Source organism: Amblyomma maculatum, chromosome 3 (assembly GCF_055883805.1).
Source record: "Amblyomma maculatum isolate TAMU_Amacu chromosome 3, ASM5588380v1, whole genome shotgun sequence".
In the NCBI taxonomy this organism is placed as follows: domain Eukaryota; kingdom Metazoa; phylum Arthropoda; class Arachnida; order Ixodida; family Ixodidae; genus Amblyomma; species Amblyomma maculatum.
Window position 1 is genome coordinate 127,222,107 of NC_139346.1, and position 20,147 is coordinate 127,242,253.

Consider the following 20,147-nt stretch of genomic DNA (forward strand, 5'->3'; position numbering starts at 1 on the left):
TTGTCTGCATTGATCCAGTAGCATATGTATGTTAAAAACAAAGCCTAAAATTTTATTAAAGGAGTATAGACACCAATTTTTGAAGCGTCGGAAGGAATACGATTTCTTTCCTGGTTACACAGAGATGCCCCTCAAGCAATCCCGACCTTGCACGTTGCCGCGAAGATATTTTAATTTGATTTTAAAAACAAGCCAGGCAAATACTCCGTTTTTCAAAACCCATCGGCAGCGACATTTCTGTGACAAAAACGTGTACATAGGTAAACAACATGACGTCATCAAACAACTGTGACGTGGAGTCGGCAAAGCAAATAGCAGTGACGACATATGGCCGGACTCGAACAGCGGTGGCGCCGCCGTCGGTACCGGCTGTGGCCTGGGAAAGTAATACGCTTCTTCTCGCTTTACTCGATGGCTTCTTCGTTGGTGCATGTTACAATTACCTCAGCGGAGTACGTAGACTGTCTGCTATACTCGGGCCCCACAGCATGCCTGCACAAGTGCAGGGCTTTCGGCAATGATGCCTCTCGATGGCGCGCCGGAAACGAACTGCGCCGCTCCCCGCCTACCCTAGACGTCGCTAACCCTAGCTGGTTTCACATCGAAGCGCCGGCGAACGGCGCATCGGAACGGGCCAACTGGCTAACACTGTAATAAAAGTCGGAATTTAGCGCCGCTTTACTGGCAGGTCCATCTCGTAAAATATTTTCTTGCTTTGCACGACGCCTTCAGCAGCGGAGCTAGCAGACGTCAGGTGCGTCGCACCGGGCAGCAGCTGTAGGAAATAAAAGTTCGCTTGTATCACTAATTATTTCTACCAGGACTTCAGTATTGGCCGAACAATCCTCGCAATTTAATCATGACTGATAGTCCTTTGTACAAATAGTTATGCAAGCGAATGAACAGCGATCCGCGATAACTAAATTACCGATAGCGGATGCTATGAGGCTGCTATGACTTGGGAGCCGATCGCGGCGGCCACGCCTTTATTATGACCTCTAAGATCACCCCCGCGCAGAAGTGATCTCGGAGGCCATGCTTTTACAAACCCAGATTGCCTTGACTGCGCCAGATGGCGCCACATGCTTGGACGGCGGAACGCAGGCCCGTCACGTCGGGACCAATCGGCGCGTGAGCAGGCGTGGGCACGGGAGCCATCGGGAAAGCTTACGGGTTACGGTGGCTGATCGCATCATTCCTAAAACATTTATTTGGAATGCCAGCTTGGCTCACAACGCTGGCCAACCAGACTGATAAAGCAGCATCTTCATGCTAATCAGTTTCTTTGGTCAACATTCCTACCAGTTGACATTTCCTGCGCCGCAGCGCTTCAACCCACCAAGCGTTCGTGGCTGCTGCTGATTCCTGCTTCATCGCTTCAGTCGCAGGCGAGCGGGTAGGGATCAAAGTGCCGGGCAATGTCAGTAACGTCTGCATGACGTCCGCGCTATCGGGCGAAACAATGTCGCAGTACTAATTATGCTACGCTGAAGCTCTGCTCGACTCTATTTTCTTGCACGTGCGACCACAAGCAGACAGAAAACGCGGCCCGAATTCGTCATCAGATTTTGTGTTTACGGGACCACCAACTTTGCCAGTAGGGGGCGCTCGTGTGGCGTTCTCGTAACTTTGACGTCATCGCGCGCTCGTGCCCGGAGAGATCGAAATCGAAACTGGCCCTGATAAATGCACTGATAATAAATAATTGAGCTGTGCTGGGACTTTTTGGGTCGCAGTCCTCCTGTTTTGGACCACTGTGGATCGATTAAAGCGAAAATACCGAAACAGAAAATGTATGTTTCTATACTAAAATAAAACGGCTTGAACCTAGAGGGGGAGATAATATCAATAAACTAATGCATGGGTGCCCGAACCGTTTTTGATAATAAATTGTAGCGAGATTCATACAGTTGAGGCGAGGATATTAGGCCCAACCACAACACAATTTTTTTGCCACTTGTTATGGTCACCTGTTATTGATCGCTACCCGGGCCTGTACGCCCTGTGCACCGCCTATAGGAGCACCACTGAAAGCCGGCTGGCGGGTATTTTCAAAAGTCTTTCGAAGATACGAGTCGCCACTACTCCTGCATCGTTGCGAGAATTGCCGACGTTTGCGACGGCGGTTTTTGTTCTTGTTTTTTCAGCTTTAACTGAGTTTTTTCTGCGGCGGCCTGAAGCAAAACTTTAACAGGCTAGTTTGTGTAGAAGCGAACACATTGATATGAATGCAGCGAGCTGGGTGAAAATATAATGTGTAACCACTCCGGGTGCTTCATACTAGCAAGCGCTAAATAACCAGTGGCAATGTTGAGCTCCAATTTATAATGGGGATGGTGCATCGAATGATCCTTTACTTCAACAGAATATTCGCTGTTTTGATTTTATTTTTTATTTGCATGGCTTTGCTTGGCAAGCTGTTTTCTCATAGGCTCATGGTGACACGCCACGACCTAATATATGAGATTGTCTGTGCTATGCGCAATTACACCTTGCCAGCACCGTTCTCTTATATGTATATCACATGATTAGCCGAAAGTCCGCTAAGGGTCCCGTGTCGCAGAAAATCCCGAGTCATCATTGATGTCGTTGGCCGTGAACTAAAAATCCCGATGAAAATTTTAGGAGTGGTTTGAAATGGTATGGTTGGCGATATATTTCTCAAGGGAGATTCGTAACGGAAGGAAGATAACTGAGCAGGAATCAAACCTGAGTCAGCTTTGAGTAGGGATGCAAGTCGAACCGAAGACGTTTGTGTTTTGAGACAGACACACGCACATAGGTTGGGAAGGCTTGCTAGTTCAAGCTGGAAAGATGTATACCTACTGAATTCATGTCGCGGACGTGGTCTAACAACGCGTTTTGATCTTAATAGGTTATGCTTATTCATCCCCCACTCGATTAGCCGGGACGATCGGATTCAGATAGCCGCGATGACACGTTTCAGAGCATGTACAGTCAGGAAAGAGCGAAACGCGATAAGTGAGCGCTTACAGGTTCCGATAAATTCTAAACTTCGTAAAGCTCTCGAGCATAGGTAAAAGGACCAAATAGTTCAACACGCGTCTCTCAACAAGAATCGCTTATAGGTCATTAAATGTATGTGACACGCGCTAGGAACACATACCGTGTTTAATTCAATAAAATCTTGTTCCTGACACTGATAATATTCATCTTTACTTTGCACGCACAACTTTAGAAAGAATTTGAAAATTATGCGCCGCAAAAGCATGCATCATTGAGGTGAATAAATGATCTATTGCAGGTTTACGAAGTAACCGACATATAGTGTTTTCAGTACCTAAAAGCGAAGGTAGGGATCGACAGAAATTTCATGATGACGCACCGACATTCTTCCACGAGCTTTCGGGTCAACTATGAAAGGAATACCAAGCGGCTTGTCAACCCAAAAGAACTAAAACGATCTCACGGTCGCATTTATCCATGAGCTGGGGCGAGTAAATGCAATCTGCAGCGCATTTTTAAAGCATTCCAACATTTAGCCAGGGAAACTCTATTGCTGGGAATGTCCCTTAGTATATTGGCAGTGGATGTTTTTTTCTTTTGTTTTCTGCAGCAGTGCAATGTGACTCGACGGCTGCGTAACTCCGCCACCAGCGGCGTGTCCGCCGCTTTATGTGGGGCGTATACTACTTGCTCTCGCAACTCAACAACGTAAGTTTCATCCTATATAGTGCGGCAAAAAGGCTCTCGTTACGAATTACAAGGTTGTTAGTAATGAACACGTCTTTGTAACTGGTCATACTGAGAAACGCCAAGGACTTCAGTTTGAATATAAACGAAACAATAGTGTTCTTTGTGTGGATTTTGCAGCTGTAGGAAAATAATGATTGGCCGTGTGAAAACAATAAGGTTACAGACAATTGACAAGCGAAGTAAACTTACAGACAAGCGAGGTTTTTTCGAAAAGTAATTCTTTGAATTCGAAATGTGCTCTTTCTTTACGCGCTGTGGACACATGTAGGCCACGGCGGCCTTGTGTAGGTTCTGGGCCGAAATACGAGGGCGCTTTATTGTAATGCAGTTTGCACGAGTGTCTCATTGCTATTCTGAAGCTTTCTTCCGTTGCAGCGAAAATACTTGCTCGGTCGGTTGATTAGTGGTATTGCATATGCTTTAAAAGTGACATCAGCCATGCGGACTCCCTAGCAATTTTGATCGCTTGAATTTGTTTAACGTGGGTCGACATCGCATGGGCGTCTTGCGTTCTCTTTCATTAAAAAGGTGCGACTGGGGCCACGATCGGTTTGCATCTTGGGGCTAAAAACAATAATTTCCCAACCACGTATTCACTTTGCCTTGGCCCAGCAGTTAATACCTGTTATCCTTAATGTATTGATGCTTGATGCTTCTTCTATAGAATGCTCATACAATCTTGCCCGAGCCTGAAAACAAGGATCAGTAAATGCAGACCTGTGCTCTCTTACCTCCAAACTCCAAATTCGAGGCAATTTACACATAATAAAAGCTCATTTTTAAAAGATTTATGACCACTATGGACAAATAGAAGGCTGTACTTTGGCGTTCTGAGTGAGGTGCGAGAACTCCGAGATAACTTTTTGTATAGCAGTGTAGCGAAGGGCACTATGCGGAAACGGGTCATTTCTGCCCTCTGTTGCAGAAGGCGAAATTCAATTGCCTCTATTTGTTTTGTGCATGAATATAATATCAATATACTGCAATATTAGACATTTGCGGGTTTCAGTAATGTAACTAGCATCCGGGGAAGCTTACCCAATATCTGATATACACGTCGAGTAACAGAACGCACATTCGGCAGCAGCTGCCTAAAAAACAGTGTCAAGGCACAACGAAAAGAGCAATGCAGAAGGCGGCCAGCACCTTGGGATGCGGGCGCGCTATATGGTTGGATAACACACATATGAAAGCTCCGCCTAGGTATCGTTTTCCCCACGGTGAGCCCTACCTCTCCCCGAACGCAATAACTTCCCGACTTTTTAGGAGAGACCAAGAAGGCTTCCTTACCTTCAAGGATTTCACGAGTGAGGAAGCGTCCATTGCCCAGGGCTTGGTGTAGACATCAAACTGCAATTCAGCACAATGCTTGTTAGAAGCTCAGTTATTCGTTGTGAACATTTTGATGCTCGTACCTACTATTGACATTTTACGTTATATGCAAACATATCCCGATTGTAACAGCTGTAGAAAGAGAAACAGAAGTTCCAATTTTCATACAGATCTTATAGAAGCAACCAACAACATTTTAATGGCAGGTTTTCTATTCCTTTTCGAATATTTGTTCGGCACGTGACAGAAGTGCGGTTTTATCCTCATGTCGAAAGGGGATTCAGAGATCAGTTGCGTATGTGTTCTGGTTCAAAATGTATAAACGGCTAATTCAATGTACTAAATTAAGGTTGCATTTGAACGTAAGGCTATTTAAACATCAACTAGGCCTACAGTGCTACCACTCGTGGTTTTCGGGGCAAGCTGCGCAGCAGAGTGAATCACAAGACCAGAAGCGACATCGTCCCATGAAGCATTCCGCTAGTAACCATATGTGCACATGTGCTTCGACTCCGCTTGCTTAGAGCATAGTAATCGATGAAAATCACCCTTCCGTGTGGTGGTTTATCTGCTTGTCAGCAGAATTTAGGGTCGCTTAGACAGCGGTCATGCTTAATAAGTTCGCAAGCCAGTTGATCGGCCGCACTTGTGCGGATCCTAGTGTTGCATAGTTGCTAAATGCTTGTGGTGATTGCGTTCCGTCGATGACACCAGGCCTTGCGTATACAAGGTGGCCATTTTTTCTACCATGATATCCCCCATCCTTCAACAAATCTGTAGTTATCTGATCCTCTCCAGCTGCTTTCCCCCTTTCCCCCTTTTACTACCTAACTTTCAGCAAATAACTGAGAACATTGTTCTGAACGATTGTATGCAGCTATCGGAAAAATAAATAAATCACTGAAAATATCAAAATTTACACAGGATGTGTTTAATAAGCGTAATTATTCTTCCTTGAGTTTCAGAATATTATATTTTCTTGGACGGTGTATGAACTGCTTCAATTGTGACAATAACAAACTACCCAGTGCAAAAAAAAAACTCAATATTTTGCTATCATATACACTGCTTATGAACTCAACGGTAGCAGAAAGAAGCATCTTTGCACATTTTCTATTTTGTCGGTTTGAATTTGGGGTTTTACTTCACAAACGGTTCAAGATGTGCGAGGCGCCGGAAAGCTCGAGAAATTTCGACCTTCTAAAGGTTCTTTAACGTGCGCTCATATCGCGGAGCAGATATGTGCCTTGCTTTACGCCTCCATCGAAAAGCGCCCATCACCGGGGTAAACCTTTGTCTTTGGTTTCAGCAATGGAGCGCCACAACCCCTGAGCCACCCAAGCAGGGAACTTTCATATATAGGTTCATGCATATATGTCGTGAAATGATAAAATTCTGCCCAACCAATTCAACAGCATCATTACAAACCGAATAGGCGTCACCAGCTTTTGAAATCCCCCATTCTCGAAAAAAAAAAAACGAACAACGTTGAGTAGCATCGCGAATGCTTCACAATGCTTCCCATCTCTTGGCTTATTTTTAAGGTTACTTCTCATATTTGTGTATTTTTATATAAAAGGTATTTGTATGCTACATAACTTGTCTACAAATTCACTGAGAACCTCATAGAGTCAATCGCTGATCTAAGACAAAATTATTTAAGGTCGCACCCGTGATACGGGATTATGAAATGTACCTGGGGCACATCCGAGCACTGTGAGCGATTTTTTAAGAATCAACACTCATTCCCCATTGAACAAGCTAAATACGAAGCATTTCTCAAGTATTTCCTTGCAATACCACGTGTGCTTTCCCATTTCACGAAACACTTATTTATAAGCCATATTTATTTATTTATTTATTTAAATAAATAAATAAATAATTGCGTGAATAGCAAATTATGAATTACAAGGACTTACGTCAAGTCGTTCTCATGACTTTTAACACTGTCCTTGTTCAGTGCTTTATTTTGATAACTTAGCCCATTGCCCTGCTTTTGTATCACTGCCGCGAATGGAAATGAAGCCTGAATAGCATGTGGGCTCATGATTACAATATGGTAGGGTGTTTATTCCTTGCTTTATCAGTCCGCGTTCTTTATACTGAACCATTTATTTCTGATTACGCAAATAATTATGATTGCAATAAGGGGAACGCAGTTGGTCCAAAAAAAAAAGGACATTATAAACCATTCACATCCGAAGTTAGAAGGTGAAACTTCTACCATCAACTTCAGTCTACGCGCATATCAAAGTTATTTATTATTTGATTGGCGCACGTTTCGTTCGCTTGTTTCATGCCTCTATTGTATTTCGCATAGCTCGCATTTAATGGCATAAAATTTATTACTTGGCATTTTTTATACCAGCAATTATAAATCAATATTTATTTTGTGCTGGAACATAATGATGGCCGCTATCGTCAGCATCGTGCGTCAGAGCTAAGATTAGCTTCCAGACATTTTATACGTGCAACACTGCCTAAGTGTCTCTTATTCTGACTTATCCAGTTAGTATGTGAGGGCTCTTAATCAGGACTTCCCGTCCCACATAAATGTCGCGGGAATTCTGATGCAACAATATTAAAGATTATCAAGGATAATTACCTCTTTAACTGAGCGGTGGCCGTGCTTCCTGATGAACTCTCGGAACTTCTTTCCACAGTCGTTTTCAATAGTCGAAAGCCATTGCGACGCCTCCTGTTGAAACCAAAATAGTATAGAAGTATTTATTGAGCCTTATGAGGAATCCTTGCACAACACATTCAAGAAGGATTATGACATACATTACCTACTGTCTATTACAAACAGACGACTGCCATCTAGGACACACTCTCTTGAACAAGCTACAGTATATTACAGCTCGTTGTTTAAAATATGTTTAAATAGGAATAAACTAGATACAGATATTTCCTCGCTACAGGCGGTAATTAATTTGCTTTCAATAGTAGCTTGTAAATGCAGTTTTGGCGCTAGCAATATTTGAACACTAAACAAACTGGGCTGCGATTATGAAACTCAGTAATGGGGAAATTGAGCACAACTGTTTCGATAGTTCAGATTGGCAGTATTCTTAGGCGAGAAACCTCAGATCGCCATGTGTCTATACATGTGCAACCCTATCTATTTTATCCAGTATAACTATTTCGTTACCTGGGAGCGAGTCATTTCTCATTTTATGATTGTTATAAAGGACTAGCCTGTATGATATCTTCCGGCACCACAGGTGTGCTTCGTTGACGTAATCGTGTGCGGCGTTCCTGCTATGTAGCCGTATTTTAATTGTGCGCGAAGATATTCGAGCGCAAATTGTTCAATAACTGCGTAATGGCTGCCATCTTCGTCTCCTTTTCAGATTCATTCTAGCGTACAAATTTAGAGGTTATGAGTTTGGCGCCCACAGGCGGCATGTAGTTTATGGTTTTTTTTTGTGCACAATTATCTTCATGAAAACATTAATTTTTCACATCGTTCAAAACTATAACAATCGCTGTGCTTTTATTTGTGTCTGTCGCTGTGGGGTTCCTTCATATGCATCATAAGCTACCACATATGCATGAAAGCGCCATAGATTTATAGATATAAAGCCCCGCTTCATCCAAGCCGCACCTGACTGGGAGCAGCGTGATCTGGGTGCACCATTTAAAGCTCACACGTTTCAGAAAGTCGGCTGTCGGGCGGTTAGTTTGAGACACCTCCTGCTGCTGTAGCGGACGCCGAAGCAACTACGCCACCCATCGCTTCTCAGCTTCTACCACCCTACGTAGTGGCCGCGTCGCGGTAAAAGCTTGTCCTCCCTGCTTGGAGGGAGCCTAACCGATTCTGCAGGCATTTTAAATAAAAGTTGTTCTCTCTCTCTCTCTTCTACCACCCTCTTCTCTTCAGCTTCATACTCTTACTTAAACGTGGAGAGGGGAACTTTTCGCAGTTCCTATTCATATGCTAGGCGAGGCGGCAAAGGAAAGAGGACAAGTTCTTTTGCGGGCGCAAGTTAGCCCAATAAAGAGTTAATTCAAGTGCAGCGGCATTGTTCTCTTTTGTGGCTACGGTGCTGGTCACCATTACGTGACATATAGCCAATGACTGAGCTTCTCAAGGAGTACTTCTCCACAAATACAACTTTGGAATAATTTCGGTGAATAATGTTTCTACGTTACGGACAGCCTGAAATCAATTATTATTCAGTACTGTGCAGAACGCGGGTTTTTATAAATAACACATATGCCCTGCTTTGAACACTGAACTTTTGCTTTGAGTTATATAACAATGCTCACGCCTAAAAGCTAACAGATTCTATCACGAGAATGGGAACACACCATTCATTTGCAGCAAACTTTGGGTGTGGTCGCGTGATTTGTGATTTTGTATCCCTCTAATCACCCATCAAAGCAAATCGCAAAAGATATTTCGAAAATATAATCGCGGTGGCGATGCAAAGATGAACGTTTTATATGCCCGTCTTTTTAAAACAATGCGCAGCTGACAATGCGCAGCTGAGACGTTAACAGTATAATGTGCCTTTTTCAGCGATTGAAACGACATTTCTTGTATACCTGTCGTAACGATGCCCTAATGTAATAGTTACGCTGAGAATAATGGTGTAGGTAACAGACGTAAATATTTCCCATTATATTTATCACAAGATTGTCTAAACAGGAGTGGAAAGTGTGTCTCTGCCATCAGCATGAGGGCCTTTTAAATTAACATATTGGACAATGTTTATCACATTGTCTGCGACGAGGTTTCTCTCATTTACCGTCACCTGCGCAGAGATTAGCTAATTAATAGAGTGAACCAGTAGCTTACCTCATTGCTCATGCTTAGAAATTGGTCTTTCTCAGGGCATTTTCTCAACAAAGAACCGAGCTCCTGCGATTCAAAAGGAAAACAAACATACAAAATACGTCGCTCCTTTGGGCTTGAAGTTAGTTGAAATTCTTGAGCTTTCGTTATCACAAGCGACTAAATAAGGCAATAAAATATTTACTTTTTTCGCATTTCGTTCCAGACTATATTTTTATAAGAAGCAACAACGCTTTATTACTTTAATAAACAGTAGTGATATTTAATGATAAACTTTATTTTATGTGCCCCATTCCAGTCTGTTTTAGAAAAGAAAAAACAAAATCTACCTCAACTACTCTACTCTACTAAACTCTAAAAACATCTACTCTAAAAAAACTGCAATTTAAGGCAATAAGAAATTAGAACGCTTTATTCTGCAGGTATAAATAATATTACTAAATCATCAACCTATCTTAAGCCTTTAAGCGAAATCTCACAACCGGCAGGAACCGGTGAGAAGATGGGTGATTGACTTTCAGCACTAGTATGTTAGACATCACCTGCTGTGCAGGTGATGTCTAACATACTTGTATACTCTTTGTCTGTCTAGTCTTTGTCTGTCGGCTGTCTAATCACCTGCTGTGCAGGTGATTAGCACCCCCCCTCCCCCCCTTCCAGCCACGCGCGCTCGGACCGGGCGTCCTTCGACAACGCCGACCCCGGCTTTCGGCGTTAGCGGCACTTTACACGTCTTTTCGCTAACGTAGCCATATTGCCATTTAGTGGAAAACTTTCCATAAAGTGCAAAGAGCATGAACAAAAATTAAACACTCACAATGTATTGTTTGAAGATATAAGGCAAATGCAGGATTCGTCATATTGCTCAGTTCACACCTCTACACACGTCGAGCTATCCATCTCCCGTCGGCTAACACAAAATAGCTAACACAACCTTTTTTCATATCGTACGCTCATATACTAAACAACTCTTGCGCGCAAAATGGGACTAAACGTGTTCACAGTATACGCCCATGTGGATTGGAATACGCGAAGTTGGGCTTGGCCTGTAATAAAGAAGTTACCCTTTAGTATGCAGCAAAGGGTAGTCACACCAATATAATGATCATTTTCTCCTCACCCGTGAGTGGATCTATGGCCCGATCGCACTACCAAATATTCTAATAAGACCGTCTAGTAGATCTTAAAGTGCTAGATAAGGAATCTGTAACGCGAAAGTGAGAAAGTTCTGGCAGAACAATGGACGGCTCTTCTTTGTAGCCATTTTAATGCACTGGAGTGGAAGTTATGGAATAATTATAACCAAAAATATCTTCTCAGCGGCTCTAAGCAGAAGGAATATATTATTAGAACAAAGTCTATTTGCTAATGCATCACTACTAATTTCTTTCACTACTGAGCATTGTGAAATGAACAATGGACAAACTATGTATTTCACCTGAATCATTTGAGGCACCTGTGCACTCTCCACTTCGCTGTTCTGTAGAATCTTGGACAGCACACTGAATACTTCATTGTTGACTTCTGAAAACAGCCCACATATGCAAATATTTAGCACAAAAGCAAATATGGTTGGTTTCGGATGCTAATGCTACATATCAGGGAGCACGTTTAGACTCTTGCGGCTTTCCAACACCAGCGTGTATCTGTGATTTTTACTAACTGGTATATTTATACTTGGGGGTCCTACTCCGTTGAAGAGCGTGATTATTTGAAATCGTGACTTCTGCTATGTGCAAACCGTATAGTAAAATGACGCCCACTGCTAAGACCGCAGCATTGCAGATTTCTCACCTGCATGCAATATACAAGCGGCTCTTCCAGCTAACATAATTTTCTTAAGACATTCTGAGGCATTTCGCTAGGCCTGTAGAAGCATATAGGGTCAAATCCCATTCCTTCCTCCAGATCCCTTTATGCGGTTATGAGTTATTTCTCTAAAGCATGGTGTTTTCTCGTTACCACTCACTGTTCTGAAGCCGCCAAAAACATTTTGACCCTGAGCAGGTTTTTGATTGGACTAAATCTGTTGTTACCTTCTTTCGGCTTTGTTCAGAGATGCACCTTATCAAACATTTTGATTTTGTGGATGCATTCTACCACACTAATATATATATATATATATATATATATATATATACCGGGTGTCCCAGCTAACTTGAACCAAGGGTTACAAAATAATACATTTGAAGTAGGTCAGTGAAACCAATTGCATACAACTGCCAGCCTCCTTGCGCACTACAGGCAATTTTTTGTTTTGCAGTTACTTAATTAGCTAATTATGTTAATTTTTCTAATTTAATAAATATCGACTTTAGACCAAAAATGTGAATTGAAAAGTTGTAGAGCACCTTCAGAAACCCCCATTTTATTAATTGCGACAAAGAAAGTCTCACGTGTATCTTTTTTTCCGGGCTCAGAAGAAAGCCCGCGAAATACAAAAAATACCACGTGACTAGTGAATTTGTGCGCCGCGATTGTGGTGCTCTCAGTCGTGGTTCGAGCGAACGAAATTAGCTGCGGCCATGTCTTCTTGGCCCCGTTAAAGCGGCAGGCCGATATGCCTGCGATGGCTTCTTCGCCCGCGTCAGACAGCCGGCCCACGTGACGGTGCAGTAGCAGCGAGAGCGGCGAGCCGACACCACCGAGATTATAACAAGGCCTCCTTCTCTCCCATCAGCGAACGTCACGACAAACGGATGAGCGATAAGGTATCAGCCACTGAATCTGGGCATGCAGACTTGAGTAACGGGGCGAGATGACATCATGTGACTCGACTAAAATTAGCGCTGCACCTTCATTTGCCGGTTCTTTATCGCCATCCGCCTGTCGTGATGTAGGCTGCTGCGGTGCGCAAGCCTGGCCAAAATCGCGGTGGCGACGGGCGAGCTCGAGCTCGCTCGAACCATCGCCAACATTTCTGCCTGCCTCTGCAAAGGGACCATCGGGTAACGGCCGCAGCTGATTTCGTTCGCTCAAACCACGACTGAGAGCACGACAATCGCGGCGCACAAATGCGCTAGTCACGTGGTATTATTTGTATTTCGCGGTCTTTCTTCTGAGCTCGGAAAAAAAAGATACACGTGAGACTTTCTTTATCGCAAATAATGGAATGGGGGTTTCTGAAGGTGCTCTACAACTTTCCAATTCACATTTTTGGTCTAAAGTCGATATTTAATGAATTAGAAAAATTAACGTAATTAGCTAATTAAGTAATTCCAAAACAAAAAATTGCCTGTAGTGCGCAAACAGGCTGGCAGTTGTATGCAATTGGTTTCACTGACCTACCTCTAATATATTATTTTGTAACCCTTGGTTCAAGTTAACTGGGACACCCGGTATATATATATATATATATAGTGGGGTAGAAGAGCGAATATCCATGTCTCTAGAATGCTCAACTTGTGGCATCCCAGAGACTGTGGACCATATATTGTTGTTGTGACCAGTGTATGCGGGCAAAAGACGTGTGCTAGCTGCTTCCTTGAAGCGTTTGGACAAGAGGCCTTTGTCGGAGGAACTGCTGCTGGGCGCTTGGTAGGACAAGTGGAAGGGTGCCAGGCAGTACGTGCTCTTTGCCGTTTTTTGTTCGCCAGCGGGCTTGATTCGCGCTTGTGAGGCAAGCTACTGCGCCTGTTATTTCATATATATTTCATATGCCTTCTCCCACATCGTCACCCATCATGATCTTCTTTCTTCTCCCCTTCCCCTTCCTCAGTGTATAGTAGTAGGCCATATTTGAATTATTCCGGCCAACCTCTCTGCTTTTCCTTTCAATAAATCCATCTATCTATCTATAACAAAAGCCCATAATTTAGATCGGTAATGCTAGGCTAACTTGAAACACTCTATATAGTTTAATGTCATGATTATCTTGGTATTGATATTGGGTCACGGATCTGTCTATCGGTACATCTAAAACAATTTAGCCTGAATTCATGTTCTGATTACTTCTTAGCAATGAATGTAAACAGCCTCTCAGGCATACGCTATATGAGAACTGGGTGCGTGCGTGCAATATCACGTCTTCAGCGGAATCAGCTCAGCTGTTCACGTTCCTTTCCTGGCCAGACTGCTTTAAGTAATACCAGTAGAGCGTCGATTTATTCTTTTTTGTCATGTAGAGCATATGTGGCACCGGTATACTTTTATTAAGCTGTTATTGCAAATCTCCCTTTACTAAACGGGATTGGGTGCGAAAGTACATCGTTACCAAATGTAAAACACTAAAGCTCAGGGGAGGGACGTCAGTCAGCACTGCCACAATAAATCTACAAGGAGCCAGAGAAGAGTTTGCTTAATTTTCAACCAATTTCGTTTGGCTTATCCTCAAGCAAAGAACGTTTAATAGGCAAGTACATTTCGAGCATTGTACACTACTCTATATATTTTCCTAACGCGGGCGCATATGATCAGACAGCGACATTACCTTTTTTGTTCGTGCAGCCATATTTCTTTTTCAGGAAGCAAAACTTCTAATGAAATTTTATATGGCCCATTGTGCTCATTATGATTGTCGTCAGCCAGAGCAGACTCATTGTGAGGTTAAAGCATGGGGATCGAGCGGGCAAAGAAAATAAGTATGGCCATATAGCCGTGGCCAATGAATTGATTTTGCAAATTTGTTCCTGAGACCACGCTGGCCAGCAACAACGCAAAATACCAGCGACAGCTGCTCTGGTGGGACTGAAGAACCGCAGCGGCATATAGAGCCCCGGACGGTGGGCGTCATCAGGATGGCAAGAAAAGTACGTAAAAAATGTTCCCCTGCTCCTCTCTCATTATGTTCAATTAACGGGGACCTGTCACAGCTATGACCACCCTGCTACCGAAAGCATTCAAATATTATCCGTCCACTTTACATTCTGCCGCCACTCTTGTTACTGATTCCTCTTAGGATTCATTCCATTGCACTTAACGACAATACGTGGTCTTCTCTTCCCGCTCCAAGCTGTGCCCGTGCCTATTTTTTTGTTTACATTGTTGGGTAGAAAACGATATCTCGCGTTTGTTTCCTAATTATTTCTGCCCTGTCTATCTCAGCATTGCAGCCATCGCTTACTTTTCTTTCTATAATTTTTAAACTTTATATCAACTTTGTGACCTGTTTTATTGGAATTAAGTAAGCAAAACATTGGCCGAGGATTTTACCGCCATGATGATTATTGGCAGTAAGACGTACGATCACAGGGCTCTATCACGAGAGAAGCGCGACTCATGCCTTAAACTTGTGGCTTGTGTGCGGAGTTGTTCGAGTTGTTAACAGCAAATTTTTAAAACGGACCCTTTTTTCTGTTCCTCCTCGCCGTGATGGCTAAGCGGATATAGTGCTCGAATGATGAAACTAAGAACGCGCGTTCAATCCTTGTGGTTATTGCGGTTTTTCATTGCAGGTGAGACTAAAGGTGTCGGTGCACTTTATGGTGCCATCGCCACCATCCAGTTGGCCGAATTTTCTGGAGCCTTCGATTATGGCGTCTCTCATAGCTTGAGTAGTTCTGGGATTTTCAACGCCACTGATGGATCGACCGACTATCTTTCGTAATGCAATATGCACAGGCTGATTGGACAGTGCGATTCGAGAACTGCGTCGACAAAGGTTTCTTGCTAGAATACATGGTGCAAAATGAGTTAAACTTTGCCTGCACATGTTTTACAGAGCCCCATATACTCCAATGGCGCGACGGTGAATGCACATGTGACAAGCCGTATAGCTCTTATGATGGGAACAAAGACGGAACGCAATTCTGGGTCTTTCTGTAGGGAATAACAAGGCTGGCAGCCAATTGCATGCAGAAAATATGAACGAACTATTGTTCGGTATGAACTGATTTGTCATTGTCGTTTCGAGGGCCTCTAAATTCTGACTCATACTAACCGCGAGACATGATTATTTACAGAGAAATTAGCGAGTCTTAGCTGTTTACATAAAATTGCGTGCGCTGAGATTTTGTTCTTGAGTTTTCTCACTCTATTCCTTGCAAGCATATATTGTGTCCACAGAAAACTTGGTGTAGGATGTGATTTCTAACTTTCTTCTCATGCACCTATTATCAGTCGATGCCTATTGTGAATTATTGTATTCGTGATGACGTAGATATCTTTAGCCCCAATTTTATGCCGGACGTTCTCGAGCTTCAATAACGTGTAAACCTCGGTACGATATAGACATTGCAGGCGACCAAGGCTAGCCCCAATCATAACTTAAAACAACGTCAACCTGAAGTCAACTTCTAAGCAAGCAAAATGATTGAGTCTCATGCCGATGTTGATAATGAAAAATCAAATTCAGTATTTCGCAATGACATTGACATCCTTTTTCTGTATCTTTCTTTTTTCCTAAAATTCGGGTTCATTACGAAAACTTTGTTACGTAGTCTTTCTCGCGTACAATTTCTAGACGCCTCATTCCTAACCTCGGCTAAGCTTCATGTTGGCCCCCTGAAGGCAGCTGAGTACCTTACGTGGCCAAAATAATCATCTCACTATGAACGAGTTGCGACGACAAATGCCAAACAATTTTGCGAGCACCCATATAATAATAAAATAGATGTGCTGGGACTTTTACACGGTTTCCGCGAACATGTGACACGTGGGAAATAGACAAGTCACGAAATATACGGCAGCACCACAAAGCTCGAAAAGCAGACAATTAATTACCAATTAACATCAATTGGCATTCGATATTCTCTTAAACTTGTAGGAGTGCTGTCTCATTTAAAATAATCGCAACATTAAATACCAAAGAATAAAGAATATACTTGAACGAAAAGAGAGCAAAACTAGATGAGGTGCGTGTAACGTATCAACTAATGAGGCATGTGTATATCACTTCTTTAAACGACCGAAGTTGCTTTCGTCATTCGATAGCTTTCCTCCGCTGTGAATATTTAAGCACAGGGTTCATGATATAAATTATGGCCGAAAAAGAAGGAACGTCATTGTGGGCAGCACAAACCTCCGCTGGCCTTTGCAAAGACTTGAAGTAAGATGAGATTGTAGATTGAAGATGATATTGCAGCAGAAATGAGGTGTTCTGCAGGCTGAAAGGAACATCAGAAAAGATCTCAATTCCAGCAAACGAGCAAAGATGACTACAGCTATGCGCACTAGCTGAACAAAGGATTTATGTTTACAAAAGAAGAACACTCAGAATTCAAGGCTAACACCTGCGCTGTTAAGTGCTGACTTCAGCCATTTGATACGTTTTCTAATTTTTAATAGTACATATTTAGTTAGAGCTCTGACCTACAGAAGTATGCTACATTGATTTAGTCGATGTTTTTCCAAATTTATGAAACCATTCGCTAGCATGTAAACCTGTGCCTGAGCAAACACTTTACATGATTGGGGTCCACGCAGCTCTTTATCCTCCGTTGAAAGTTGTGCTTTTTTTTAAGGTTAAACTCCATCCAAATGAATAAATTTACTGAGGTTCTTACTTCCTTCAGTTGAGAGAAGTTGGCGGCGATGTATTCATATATCTCAGTTGACGTAGCCGTTTCGTCTACACATAGCCGGAGGTCGGCTGCCTTTTCAGCAACGTCTTGCAAACCTTTACCAACTGTAAGAAGCATCTGTAAGAAAGTAGAGTGTACAGTAGAGCCGTTTGGTCACAAAACCGGTAGGTAGTCCGAAACCGCGAAGCAAAATGCACAAATGTGCTACAATATCCTGAAACCATGGTTGACTGGAGGCGCGGTTCATGCCTTATGAAATAATTTATGCACAATCATTCTTGACCAACTATAAGAAGCATCTGTAAGAAAGTAGAGTGTACAGTAGAGCCGTTTGGTCGCAAAACCGGTAGCTAGTCCGAAACCACGAAGCAAAATGCACAAATGTGCTACAATATCCTGAAACCATGGTTGACTGGAGGCGCGGTTCATGCCTTATGAAATAATTTATGCCCAATCATTCTTGAAGGGAGTGAACAGCGGTGTTCTCCTAAGCGTACTTTATTTCCATGAGGCTATAGGAACATAAAAAGACGTTTGCAAATTACTTAGAATAGCGTCGCTAATGTTTCCTTGCATTTCACTGACGTCAGCAAGGGCGCCTGTGCGCCATATTGTAATAGACAAAGCGCAAAATGCGGAGCTGCTTCCCCCATAATCATGTGTCAATTCTTCTGATCATACCCAGTCATTGAAGCTCAGCTGCGGAGATAATCAAAAAGCTCGCCGCTCCAAATCATTTCCTTTTTTGAGAAACAAGGGCTGATATATAGATTAACAGAAAATATAAAAATGTTACTAAAGGTATTCCAGGAGACAACTTTCCTCTATGGCATGAAAGTTTGACACGATGGCCTTAAGGGATGCAGATCCAGGAAACCAAAGGACCACACTAGTAATATCGGGTCGCAGGCGGGTAGATGCATCAGAGCGATTCGGTAATTTGGGAACTTCACCTCGATGGCATCGCAATAGTACACGTTGTGCCTATGGCGAAGAGATAAGGGCGGAATGTGCTAAAACATCAACTTGAGGGTAACTTTTACACGGATATCGCACATTCATAGTATGCCAAGCACCAGAAGTGCTGTTTTAACGCTAAAACGTTAACGTTATGTGCCTCAGAAAATTGTGCATTGTTGAAGGTTTAAAGCAGCGAAAAGAGGACACTTTTCACTTCAACTATACACCAACTGGCCCAGCAAGCTACGCTACTTGAATCGTGCATTTTGTGAGCGAAAAATCACGAGTATGGTTCAGCAGATAGTAATTTTTGGCTGGCCTGACTTGAAGGCGCGTGACAATATGACATGACCTATTTGGCAGGAGCTGCCAACTCATGTCTTTTCTTTCAGATGGGTGGTAAAATCAGAATCAGTTTCTCCAATACCCTTGCATGATGAGTCCGATACGCTACCCTATAGGCCAAACAAGCACGTCCGCACAGCATTTTTAAGCGGGGCATTATATCCATGCCTGATGGCCTTTCATATATTACAGTACGACAAATAGTATCCCACACATTCTGCTTTTATACAGTCGTATTTGGAGATGAACTCGAGAGGCTACTTGCAAAGGATATGCAAGGAGACTTGTCAAACGCGAGCCATTACTGGTATCGCTTTAAACATTAAAGACAGAGAGCTTAATTGTTCCTTTAAATTGCATAACTACATAAAAAAGCTCAAGCTGTTTCTATCAAGACAGTCAGCACGACACGTCCATTTGTTCAGGGAAGTTGCCAGAGGGACACCGAGGTATTCGGCGCATGAAATTTGTTGAATAAATTGGTGATGACATTAACGATTGCTCTAGAAACGAATTCTTCTCATAACTGCATGCATGCTAACCTCCGTAGTGCAGATCTTGGAGCCGAACTTTGGTCATTTACGTTTCATCCGGGTCGCTTTCTGCGGAAACGCCTTTTCTCGTGTCGAAAAAAGCAATTTTAGTGCACGTAGGTTCCCCACAAGAATGTAGTGAGATTAGCGGCTTGTATTATTTTAAATAATGAAAATGTTCGTAAAAAAATTAGGCATCACATCTATTATGTCTTCATTTTCTGTCCTTTGAAACTAAAGTAAAATATGTACCGGTTAGTTTTCTGGGGGCAACGGGGGTGGGAGATGATGTAAGGGATGTTATAGCGAGACAGACTGCTCTTGATAAATGCTGCGAAGTGTAAAATTTCGAACATTCCGCTGTGGATGGCAGTCCGTGTCAATATAAAATGTGACCGCATGGGCGGATCAAAGCTTGGCCACAGGAAGCTGGAATGACTGCTGAGCATACTTCCTTATACTGCTTAACTAACCAATGAAGGGCGACATTCAAACACAATAAAAGAGGAAACAGCAGGTATTTCTTGGAGCCCACTTGCTCAAGCTAATTTTTCAATTAATTGTCGATTCATTGCTACTTTATGCCTCTTGTGGTATTCCTAAATCAGTATAGCAGCCCTTTCGGAGCATTGATGGCAGGCAGCCCCAGACAGTGGGCATTGACAAGTAAACTCTTATCCAGGGGAAACTAAAATATATGAGCTTTGCAGGAAAATATTGATTATTGAGTGCCACGCGAACTTTTTAACCTTTGGATAACTTTCGTATATTACAAAGCAGCGCGCAAGAAAACATACTGCAGGCATCGTTGTGCGCATAGGACCACTTTGCAAGAAACATTTACATGCTTCGAGCGTTTATTAGACACTAATGTTTAGCACTACATTTTGGTGCATTGAGAGAGTAACCGACTGACACGGTAATGATTTATGAAAGGAAGATCACTCATTTTGTTAATTGTAGCTAAGAAAATATTTAGGCCGGTAGCACGTTTTGAGG

At 42.7% G+C, this 20,147-nt stretch overlaps 1 protein-coding gene across 1 annotated transcript in view; it reads right to left on the bottom strand.

The window, feature by feature from the left end:
• LOC146195977 (uncharacterized) overlaps positions 1-20,147 on the bottom strand; it is a 126,666-nt gene that overhangs the window by 18,974 nt on the left and 87,545 nt on the right. Inside the window, exons 26-31 of the mRNA XM_084596891.1 lie at positions 17,293-17,427; positions 16,809-16,893; positions 11,289-11,374; positions 9,854-9,916; positions 7,655-7,747; positions 5,008-5,067 (exon numbers count right to left, since the gene is read on the bottom strand). Of these exons, the coding sequence (XP_084453017.1) occupies positions 5,008-5,067; positions 7,655-7,747; positions 9,854-9,916; positions 11,289-11,374; positions 16,809-16,893; positions 17,293-17,427 (522 nt within the window). The remainder of the gene's footprint in view (positions 1-5,007; positions 5,068-7,654; positions 7,748-9,853; positions 9,917-11,288; positions 11,375-16,808; positions 16,894-17,292; positions 17,428-20,147) is intronic.